This window comes from Eptatretus burgeri, chromosome 16, assembly GCF_056783735.1.
Source record: "Eptatretus burgeri isolate ZD-2024b chromosome 16, Ebu_testis_v1, whole genome shotgun sequence".
Classification (NCBI taxonomy): Eukaryota; Metazoa; Chordata; class Myxini; order Myxiniformes; family Myxinidae; genus Eptatretus; species Eptatretus burgeri.
The window spans coordinates 10732721-10744864 of record NC_140976.1 but is presented as its reverse complement, the minus strand read 5'-3'; the positions used below and the strand labels follow the sequence as shown (position 1 = coordinate 10744864).

The 12144-nt window shown below is 47.7% G+C and overlaps 1 protein-coding gene across 4 annotated transcripts in view; it reads right to left on the bottom strand.

The window, feature by feature from the left end:
- LOC147010504 (lethal(3)malignant brain tumor-like protein 2) overlaps nt 1-11647 on the bottom strand; it is a 76243-nt gene extending 64596 nt beyond the window's left edge. For all 4 annotated transcript variants that reach the window (XR_015052482.1, XM_085860043.1, XM_085860049.1 and 1 more), the window contains exon 1: nt 11600-11647. Coding sequence is in view for 3 of the 4 variants with exons in the window: in XM_085860043.1 (XP_085716169.1) it covers nt 11600-11632 (33 nt within the window). In the remaining variant the exon portion in view is untranslated. The remainder of the gene's footprint in view (nt 1-11599) is intronic.
- Between the last annotated feature and the right edge of the window lie 497 nt (nt 11648-12144).

Here is a 12144-nt window from a genome sequence, read left to right as displayed (position 1 = left end):
AAACCAAAAAAATAACTTTCAAACAACCACACAGGCCATTCCTTCACTCTCGCGTGGTCGTACGTGCGTGGCCGTACATGCAAACCAAAAAAAAACAACTTTCAAACAACCACACAGGCCATTTCTTCACTCTCGCGTGGCCGTACGTGCAAACCCAAAAAAACCAAAAACTTTCAAACAACACACAGGCCGTTCATTCACTCTCGCATGGCCGTACATGCGTGGCCGTACGTGCAAACCAAAAAAAAACTTTCAAACAACTACATAGGCCATTCCTTTACTCTCGTGTGGCCGTACGTGCGTGGCCGTACATGCGTGGCCGTACGTGCAACCCCCCCCCCAAAAAAAAACTTTCAAACAACAACACAGGCCGTTCCTTCACTCTCGCATGGGCGTACATGCGTGGCCGTACGTGCAAACCAAAAAAAAAACTTTCAAACAACCACACAGGCTATTCCTTCACTCTGGCGTGGTCGTACGTGCGTGGCCGTACATGCGTGGCCGTACGTGCAAACCCAAAAAACCAAAAAACTTTCAATCAACCACACAGGCCGTTCCTTCACTCTCGTGTGGTCGTACGTGCGTGGCCGTACATGCGTGGCCGTACGTGCAAACCCAAAAAAAAAACTTTCAAACAACCACACAGGCCGTTCCTTCACTCTCACGTGGCCGTACATGCGTGGCCGTACATGCGTGGCCGTACGTGAAAACCCCAAAAAAAACTTTCAAACAAACACACAGGCCGGTCCTTCACTCTCGCGTGGCCGTACATGCATGGCCGTACGTGCAAACCCAAAAAAAACTTTCAAACAACCACATAGGCCATTCCTTTGCTCTCGTAAATGACGACTGGATTGGGGCATTGTGTTTATCTCTAAATGCGCATAAGAAATCGAGAAATTATTAAAATATATTCAGTCATCACTATCCGTACGTTGTAACCCGTAAACCCGAAATGGGGAACGTGGCTGAGGATCTCTTCCCCAACGGCCACGCCTCCGCAGCAACATGTCCTGTCATTGGTAACTAAATGGCGCATCGGCCATGCCTACGCAGCAACATGTCCTGTCATTGATAACGAAGGCGCCCTTTCCCCATCGGCCACGCCTACGCAGCAACGTGTCCTGTCATTGGTTTGGTAAATAAATGGCCATAACTTGGGAAGCACTTGTCCGATTAATATCAAACCTTAAAAAGGCACATCCTCAGGCCCCCAGCAATATATCTGGCAAGTTTCGATTAGATCGGACCAGTGGTTGTCGAGAAACAGCGGTCACAGACACACTCACAGACACAGACACACATTGCTGGAATTATAGATAGATGAGGATTGGTCACGTTGGTGATGTGAGGCTGTTCGTGTCTGTCGTCATGGCATGGTGTTAGAGATTTGGGAATTTCTTCATCGACGTGATGGGATTTAAGCCGTCTGGTTATCTCCGGTTTGATAGAATGTAGTCGAGAGTCGGCGATGCTGGAGTGAGGGCATTGACCGGTATCTTGAGGCTGCCGGCCTCGAGTCGACGAGCGACGGCCGAAGGGTCGCCATCTTGCTGAACTGCGCTGGGCCCGATTCTGTGGATGTATGCATATGAAAACCTCCCGCTCGGGTCGGCGGTTGCCTCGAAGATATTCAAAACCGTCAGAGAGGCATTCGACACGTACTGCAACCGGTCCGTGAGCGAGTCAAGTTTTGGGAATTCCCCGAGTCTGAAAGTCCAGTCATTCGAGCCATATTTGAACAAGCTGCGCATCATGGTGAAGTCATGCGAATTCCGCCGACACTGATAACATGATCAGGGATAAAATCATTTTTCCATGCGCAACCTCTCCTTGAAAGAGTGTCTGTTACGTGAGCCGAGACTGACTTTGGAAGAAAAAAAAAAACGATAACTCTCTGTTTGGTTGCCGAGTCGAGTAGGTCACATGCCAGGGCCATGATGTCGACTCTCATCGGCTGCTTCCACCAGATTCTCCCAAGACATTGAGTCGATTCACTGCCAAGGGCGCCGCAGTCTCAAGTCTTCTGGCAAGGGTCCCTTTGCACCCGAGCCTTTGGCCGATCACATACAAGGACATCCGAAACTGTGTGAACTGCAGGTGTATTCATCAACCTTGCCAATGTCCTGCCTTTTGGGAAAAACTGCAGGAACTGTAATAAGCAGAACCATTTTGCAGAAGTCTGCCGACCATCCAAGCGTGTTCATGCATTGGCGACGAGCACGGCGCTGACCGAGCTGCCGTCTCTTAGTAACCTGTACATTGATGGTGTGTCCATGTTGCTGGTAGGAAGACGTGCAGGTCATGAATCCGGACGTCTCCTGATTTGCCAACCTCAACATCAATGGCCTTAGGGTTAAGGGGACTGTTGACTCCAGAGCACAGGTATCAATACTTCCTCGCAGAATATTACATTCCATGGAGAATCCAGTTAAGACTATCAAATTGACAATCCTATTGAAGTTACAGTGGGGGCACTATCCCTCATCATGGAGTGGCCAAGCTACTATACACCGCTGGGTCGTCGATGGGGCGCTTCGACTTGTATGTGGTCGATACCAATGTGCGGACTATTCTCAGTCTTCGCGTGCTGACGTACGTGCATCTTATCCAGAAGGGCCCCAACAGTCGCTTGCTGTCTGTCGAGGCTGTGACGTCGTTGGCTTCACCACAATCTGACCTTGCACTGTACAAGGTCCAGGCTGACCATGCAGATTTGTTCACTAGCTTGGGGAAGTTCGACCCACCACACCACATTGAGACACATCGTCGTGTGACAGCCTACATGAGCACTTGAAGGCCAAATTGCTTGACATGGAGACAGGGCATAATTTCCAAGATGGGTGGACTGACGGACTGGGTGCATAATCTAGTGGTTGTTGAGAAGAAAGATAAATAGTTGCGATTGTGTATCGACCCCAGGAATCTCAACAAGGCCATTAAACGTGAGCACCACCCCATCTCAACATCAGACGAAGCCATGGGTCAACTCACCACAAAGGTCTTCACTATATTTGATCAAAAGGACTTTTATTTCTGGCAGGTTCATTTAGATCAGGAGAGTGCCCTTAGGTGCACTTTTAATTCTCTCCTGGTGTGTCATTGTTCTAACCATCTTCCATTTGGTGTCACATCAGCCAGTGAGGTTCTGCAAAAGAGAAATAACAGCACATTTGAAGACATTGATGGAGTCTTCTGCATCACAGACTACATGATTCTTGCTGCAACCACACCTGCTGAGCAAAACGCCATTGCACACAAGGTATTGGACCATGCACGAAAGCGGACCGTCAAATTCAACCCAACAAGATGCAGTGGAAGGTTGCAGAGTTAAAATACATGGGTCATGTCCTCACCTCTGCTGGTGTTCGTCTGGATGAAGACGAGGTGAAAGCCACATTGGAATTGCCAACTCCTCAGTCACTGCTGAAGCTGCAGCGAGTTCTGGGTGTTGTCGACTACCTCGGTCGGTTCATACCCAACATGACCATCACAACGCCAATTGTGTTCACTATGAAAGAAAGAGGCAGCCTGGGAATGGCATTGAGAGCATGATGCAGCATACCAGATGGTGAAATCCTCAATCACCAAGCGGCTCGTGTTGAAGTTCTTTGACCCCGCAAAGTTTGCAGTCCTTCAGACTGATGCATGTTCAGCTGGGTTGGGCACATGCCTGCTGCAGGAAGGGCATTCTGTCACATATGCCTCCTGGTCTCTAACACCTGCTGAACAGAATTACGTCCAGATAGAGAAGCAGCTTCCTGGAATTGCATTCGGGGCTGAGTGTTTCCATCAGTACATATACAGGTTTGACACGACCGTACACACCGCCCACAAGCCGGTGGTGGCTATGGTCAAGAAGCCACTGCACCTGCTCTTGCCCAGACTTCAATTCATGATCCTTTGCCTTCACCGATGCACTGTGTCAGTGCAGTACATCCCAACAAAGTATCTGTACATCAGTGCAGTACTGGCCAGGCATGTCAAGAGACATAGAGTCGTGTGGAGTGTGTCTGCCAGATTTCGGCCTGCCAATCAGAAAGAGCCACTCAACCCACACAGAGTCCCTGATCGCCCATGGCAGAATCTGGATGCCGATATATTTCACTTCTGTGGAAAAGACTACCTCATTCTGGTTGACTGCTACTCAATTTCCTGAGGTGTCACAGTATTATCAGGTCATGCCAGATTAGATCTGTGATTTGCTTACAGGTACCATGTTAACCTGTTTCATGGTCGGGTTGGTGGCGACTAAACCGTCTCCCCCACAAGGTTTCCTGGTGAGGACGGGAAAAGGATATGGACACCCAGCAGGATTAAAAACAAAACCTCTCACAGGGCGGAGGTGGTTTGAGACGTGTGTTGGTCCCCATGGTTCTGGAGCTGCGAAGCAGAATAGCACTAAGTTATTTGACCTTGCAAGCAGTCATGGACTTAGGGTGGCCGGTTCATGGATTCAGCCCCCGCAGGTTCATCGCTGGACTTGTTATTCCAACGCTGGTGGTGTGGCAAAGGAGATTGACCATGTCATTGTTGATGGTCGCTGGAGGATAATCCAGAGCTGCAGGGTCTACCGGAGTGCTCATTTCTTCAATACCGACCTCAGGCTTGTTCTAACAACTCTGAAGTTGCAGCTTAAATCTAAGAGAATGGTACCACCCCAGCCTAGGCTAGGTGTTGGCAAGCTCAATGTTGAGAGGGTAGCTGACGAGTTTGCTAACAGCCTCAGTGGGGATTTAGGGGGTCTGGGTGCTTTGGGAAATCCTGAAGAGTTGCGGAGTGCCTTTAAGACCACCATCCTTGATGTTGCCGGTGGATGTCTTGGAACTCACTGTCGGGCGAAGAAGAATTTTGTCTCTCGAGACACTGGATACCATTGACCAGAGTCGTAGGTCCAGCCTTAATGGCAGAGCTGAGGTGTTCAAGGGCTTGGTTAAAAAAAACACACATCAACCATACAACACCACTTGACGAAACCTCCACCAACAGCACTCCTTACATATGCACACGATCTCCCATCAATGCTCAAACTACCTAAAAGTCCTGCCAACATCCTGGCATCCCTCTATCTCCATAACCTCCAGGTACCTATCAAATTCCACTTTAAACTTATCAACCCTTTCTGCTGCCACTACCTTTCCAGGGAGCCCATTCCATGCATTAACTACTCTCTGAGTAAAAGTGAGTTGTGGTGACCAAAACTGCACACAATATTCTAGATGTGACCCTCACTAAATTCCTGTACAAGGTTAACACCACCTCTAAATTTATGAATGAGCCCCCTCTGAATACAACCTAAAACCATATTTGCTTTACCTATAGCTGCCTGGCATTGTGCTGCCTGCTTGCCTTCCTTATCGATTACCACCTCCAGGTCTTTCTCCTGCGTGACACGCTCCAAAATTACCCCTTGCATCCTGTAATCTTTATTTTCATTGTCGTTTTTTTTCCCATCCCCAACACCTTACACTTGCTCAGGTTAAATTGCATCTGCCAATCTTTTGCCCAATCGATGCAAGTATCTATACTTTCCTAACTCTCATCACCACCCCTCCCCTCCCTCCCCCCTGCTATCCAACTTACTTCCAAGCTTGGTGTCATTTGCAAATTTGGAAAGCCAACTCTTCACCCCACTATCCAAATCATTGATGTTAATAATGGTCCGAGTACTGATCTCTGAGGTACCCCACCACTTACACCCTTCTGGCGAGACATCCTCCCACTCACAGGATGATCCAGAACTGCAGGGTCTTCCGGAGTGCTCAGTTCCTCAATACCGACCACAGTTCTGATCAACCTGCTGCAACCACACGGCACGACCATGTGCCGCATGGTTGGAGCAGGGTGATCAGAACTGCAGTTAGAGCAGAGGGTGGTGGGCTCTTGACAGAGGAGTCCGAAATGAAGACTTGCTGGGCCAGTTACTTTGAGCGGCTGTACCAAGCAGACCCACCAGCTGTTGAGTTGGATGTCAGGGGTGTTACTATCCCTATTGCTGACCCTTCAATCAATTGTAATCCACCTTTGTTTGTGGAAACAGGCTGCAGTGAACTGGTTGAAAATGGGGTAAAGCTTTTGGAAACTGTGGCATCCATGCTGAACTTCTCAAGGTTGGTGGAAATGCTGTACTCGTGTCGTTGCATGCATTTCTGTGCTCTGCCTGGAACACAGGCATCATCCCAACTGACTGGAAAGGAAAGGGTGATCGGCAGGACTGAAACGACCACCGAGGGGTGACGCTGCTCTTGGTGCTGGGCAAGGTCTTTGCTTGAATAATTCTTGATAGGGTGATACCATCTCTGACTTATTTCCAGTTTTTACTGGAGTTAGTCAGGGGTGTGTGCTGGCCCCCACACATGCACTGGATGTCGGAGAGATCAAGCTGTAGTGCATTGTTTGGGAATGTCAAGACCTCTGACTTTGATTTTGCAGATGACACAGTCATCTTTGCGGAGACTGGGTATCCTTTTGTAGGCCCTCGAGGTGCTGAACAAGGAGTCGGCGCTGCTAGGATTACGGGATTCCTGGGTCAAAACTAAGATTCAGGCTTTCATTGACATCTTGGATCCTGCTATCCTGTACCTCGTTGTGGTGAGGATGTTGAGGTCATGGAGAGATTCATTACCTTGGCAGTGATGTTCATGACTCTGCTGGCTGTGTTCTTGAGGTCAATAGATGCCTGGGGAGTCATGTAGTCACTGGATAATGGGGTGTGGTGCTATCGGTACATATGCAGGTCGACGAAAGTCAAAGTCTTCAGGTCGTAAGTTCTTCCATTCTTGCTCTATGAATGTGAGACTTGGACTTTGACCAGGGATCTGAGATGGAGACTTAATTCCTTTGGTACCAGGTCTCTTCGGAGAATCCTTGGCTATCGCTGGTCAGACTTTGTGTCCAATGAGCGGTTGTTGAGACAGACTCAGATGAGATTTGTTTACCTCTTTAGTCCATGAGCATTAGCTGCGGCTAAATGGGCATGTGGCTTGTTTTCCTGACGCTGATCCTGCTCATCAGATTCTCTCTGCGAGGGAGCCTCGTGAGTGGAGGAGTCCAATGGGCTGACCATGTGCCGTGTGGTTGCAGCAGGTTGATCAGAATCTGAGGATATGGGGATGGGTCAGGCATCTGCCTGGGTGATAGCCAGACGGAGGCCCCAAGAATACCGGGAGAAAGTGGACGCGGTGATGTGCAGCTCCGGCGCATGCTTCCTGACCTGACCTGACCTGACCTGACCTGACAGCTGGATGGGCTCACGGCTACTTCGGTCATTTGAGCAATGAAAGCAAACTTTTCTCGCCATTGCAATCCGGAGGAGGTATTAGCTGACAGTGTTCCCTTTGGTAGTGCAGAAATTAAGGACTTTGGACATGAATAATAGAGCATAACATTCACAACCTTATCCCCGACATATCCGCAAGCCAACGGTCAAACCGAGCGAGTGATTCAGACAATGAAACGGACATTGCGAAAGGCACATGAAGATGGGACTGGCATTCAACTAGCAATCCTTGCCTACCGCAACTCGCGTATTCGCAGAATGACATTCTCTCCAGCTCAACGTTTGATGAATAAGAGGCTAAGGGATAAGTTATCTGTATGCAGTAAAAACATCCAGCCAGATGTCATGTCAGATGCTTGTCAGAAGCTATACACCAAATTCTATGATCGAGGGGTGAAACCTCTCATTGACCTCCAAGTAGGTGATGCTGCCCACGTCGAGACCAGATAGGGCTGCGTACCTGTAGTCATATCGAGGAAACTTTCTGCATCAAGTTCGTACCTAGTTACCACGGCCAACAGAAGACCCTACTGCCGCAACAGGCAACACCTGCAGAAATCTCCCCATGAGCCAGTGGCCATTCTCCCATTTCCGGATTTTGGAGAATTGAACATTCCTCCAGAGGAATCTCAGAGAACTGTGGACATGGCACCAACACCACCTCCAAGTGCTGCGAACTCCCCATCTCCTCCACCTCCTCACCACAGGTCACAGCGTGCCAGGGCCTTGCCTCAAAGGTTCTTTCATAGTTATATATAACATAGCATTTGATCATTCGTTGGCCGGTTATAAAACTTGATTTTGCTATTTTCAGTCTATTGCTCCTCGTACTGACGGGGGATGTAATATTGATAAATTATATGCTTATTTGATTGGTTGTATTCATCTGGCTTGCACATGTTGTGCGCATGCGCTGATAAATACAACATTTGATCCCAGCAATGTGAATCCATTCGTGTCTGTCGTTATGACACAAGCAAGCACTCCATCGAAACGGTTGATAAGGAACAGCAAGCAATCTGTTGGTAAGGGACCACACCTCTGGGAACACCTCAAACAGCTTGGTTTGTCTTAATCTGTCCACAGCTTTTTGAGATATCGTGCTTTATATTGTTGTTGCTCCTACCTCTCAATGGTGAAGAATCACTCACAAAATTCTCATATCCACATCCAGAACTTCACCAACTCGAATCAATTCGTTGTCACACACCCAACCTGTCTGCTAAGTTTTGTCCGAATCTGTCTAACGTTTTGAAATATCGGGCTCACAGACAAAAACAAACGGGTGAAAACATAACGGTCCACATTTGGTGGCAGAGGTATTACACAAGATTTGGTTTATTGAAAATGCCAACAGGATTAGAACAGCACGGCACAATGACAAGTACCCCTACTAGTCTTCTATCTGCATGATTGGTGGCCTGGTTTGGACAGTGACATTGAGTCCCATGCACGCCATTGTTATACTTGTCCAGCCCATGATTGGTGGCCTGGTTTGGACAGTGACACAGAGTCCCATGCACCCCATTGTTATACTTGTCCAGCCCATGATTGGTGGCCTGGTTTGGACAGTGACATTGAGTCCCATGCACGCCATTGTTATACTTGTCCAGCCCATGATTGGTGGCCTGGTTTGGACAGTGACATTGAGTCCCATGCACGCCATTGTTATACTTGTCCAGCCCATGATTGGTGGCCTGGTTTGGACAGTGACATTGAGTCCCATGCACGCCATTGTTATACTTGTCCAGCCCATGATTGGTGGCCTGGTTTGGACAGTGACATTGAGTCCCATGCACGCCATTGTTATACTTGTCCAGCCCATGATTGGTGGCCTGGTTTGGACAGTGACATTGAGTCCCATGCACGCCATTGTTATACTTGTCCAGCCCATGATTGGTGGCCTGGTTTGGACAGTGACATTGAGTCCCATGCACGCCATTGTTATACTTGTCCAGCCCATGATTGGTGGCCTGGTTTGGACAGTGACACAGAGTCCCATGCACGCCATTGTTATACTTGTCCAGCCCATGATTGGTGGCCTGGTTTGGACAGTGACATTGAGTCCCATGCACGCCATTGTTATACTTGTCAAGCCCATGATTGGTGGCCTGGTTTGGACAGTGACACAGAGTCCCATGCACGCCATTGTTATACTTGTCAAGCCCATGATTGGTGGCCTGGTTTGGACAGTGACATTGAGTCCCATGCACGCCATTGTTATACTTGTCCAGCCCATGATTGGTGGCCTGGTTTGGACAGTGACATTGAGTCCCATGCACGCCATTGTTATACTTGTCAAGCCCATGATTGGTGGCCTGGTTTGGACAGTGACATTGAGTCCCATGCACGCCATTGTTATACTTGTCCAGCCCATGATTGGTGGCCTGGTTTGGACAGTGACATTGAGTCCCATGCACGCCATTGTTATACTTGTTCAGCCCATGATTGGTGGCCTGGTTTGGACAGTGACATTGAGTCCCATGCACGCCATTGTTATACTTGTTCAGCCCATGATTGGTGGCCTGGTTTGGACAGTGACATTGAGTCCCATGCACACCATTGTTATACTTGTCCAGCCCATGATTGGTGGCCTGGTTTGGACAGTGACACAGAGTCCCATGCACGCCATTGTTATACTTGTCAAGCCCATGATTGGTGGCCTGGTTTGGACAGTGACATTGAGTCCCATGCACACCATTGTTATACTTGTTCAGCCCATGATTGGTGGCCTGGTTTGGACAGTGACATTGAGTCCCATGCACGCCATTGTTATACTTGTCAAGCCCATGCTAAGACACCACCACAGTCACCATTGGCCATGTAGTCGTGGCCATCAATACCATGGTCCAGACTACACATGGACCATGCTGGTCCATTTCAAGGGATGCTTTTCCTGCTCGTAGTTGATGCCCACTCCAAATGGATTGAAGCTCTCGTGGTGCCATCCTCATCCTCTGCTGTAACAATTGAAGCTCTACGTACCATGTTTGTGCAACAAGGTATTCCGAACTCCATTGTATCAGATAATGGATCGTCATTTATGAGTTCAGAGTTTCAGAACTTTTGTAAAATGAATGGCATTTAGCACTACACATCTGCCCCCTACAAACCTGCCAGTAATGGTCAAGCCGAACCTGCTGTTTAGATCATCAAGCATGGTCTAAACCCCATCAAGGAAGGCTCCATTCAACCTCGTCTAGCTCGTGTGTTGCTCAACTACCGCACCAGACCACATTAAACCACCGGTCGCTCACCTGCCAAGCTTCTGATGGGTCGTGAATTAACAACACGGTTGTCATTGGTACACCTGAACGTAACGTTCGAGGTCGAGAATATCAAGTATCAACAGAAACGTAATCACGACCAAACGTCTGCAAACCTCAACTTCCAGATCAATGATCCTGTATACGTGCTGCACTCTGGATGGGGAACCAAGTGGTTATCTGACACCATTATCGATAACAATGGTGAAATGATGTTTCTTGTGAAGTTGTGTGATGGTAGATGCATGGTAAACATGTTGACCAACTAAGGTTACGTCATGGGGAGCCAAACATTGAACCGGCTCAAGTGCCTTTGTCACCCATTCTTGTGTTAACACCACCTGGGTTTGAACCTAAGGTGTTTCCTCATGAAAGCTTTTCACCCATAAATGTACCTGAACTCCTTCCTGACCCTTTACCCCTTATTAAGAAGCCCACAGCAGTTGCAAGGACAACCCTCCACTAGCCCTCAGAAGGTCAGCTCATGTCTGTAACCCTCCTGAGCGCTTTGATTTGTAATTTTTTAAAAGATGGGGGGAGGGGGAGATGAGATGTATCAGTAGTTTATGATAATGCATGGATACATGGGTGCACCGGGGCGTGGTTAAGGAGAGTCACATGACCCGCCCATGTTCTGATGCTGTGCTATGCTGTGTTGTGTCCGAGTCCGCATTAAACCTGTCGTTCCCACTTCACAGCCTTCGTCCCTGCATATTGAGTACATTACAGATCTGGATTCTGATCTTCACCAAAATTGAATCAATTCTTCCTTCTCAGACCCAACATGTCCATAAAGTTTCATCCGAATCCGTCCACAACTTTTTGAGATATCGTGCTATATATCGTCTTTGAGCCCTCTCTCTCTCAATGGTGAAGAACGACTTTAAAAATTCTCGTAGTCGGATCGAGATCTGGATCTTCAACAAAATCTAATCAGTTCGTCCTTGTCACACAATCAACATGTCCACAAAATTTTATCCGGATCTGTCCACAACCTTTTGAGATGTTCTGTACACAAACAGACAGAAAGAGGTGGAAACAGAACCTCCTTTACCTTCGGTGGTTGAGGTAATAACCAGCGCCACATTTGGGCATAAGCTCAACAAGCAACAGCTTCGGGCCTCACAACCCGCAGGGGCCTCAAAAAATGTGTGAATGAGGCCGAGAGAACTGTTACCTTGGTTACCATCACAACGAAAAATCGCCATTAAGCCTTCCCAACACCAGGCCGTGGGACTTCCCAGAGATTCCAAAAGTAAACCTGGGGGTTGCCTGACCGTCGACCACCTCAGATCAATATATTTATTTATATATATATATATATATATATATATATATATATATATATATATATATATATATATATATATATATATATATATATATATATATACATAAAAGGGGGCTGCAAAAGTAGGTATACAGGAAGGATTATACCCGGATTACCAGTATTATAATAATGGTGCAAGGATTCATTTAATACCAGAATTCATTTAAAATCAGTTTAAATCAGCCGATCTGAAATAATCGGAGTTTCAATCAGCCGATCTGAAATAATCGGAGTTTAAATCAGTCGATCTGAATGAATCGTAGTTTAAA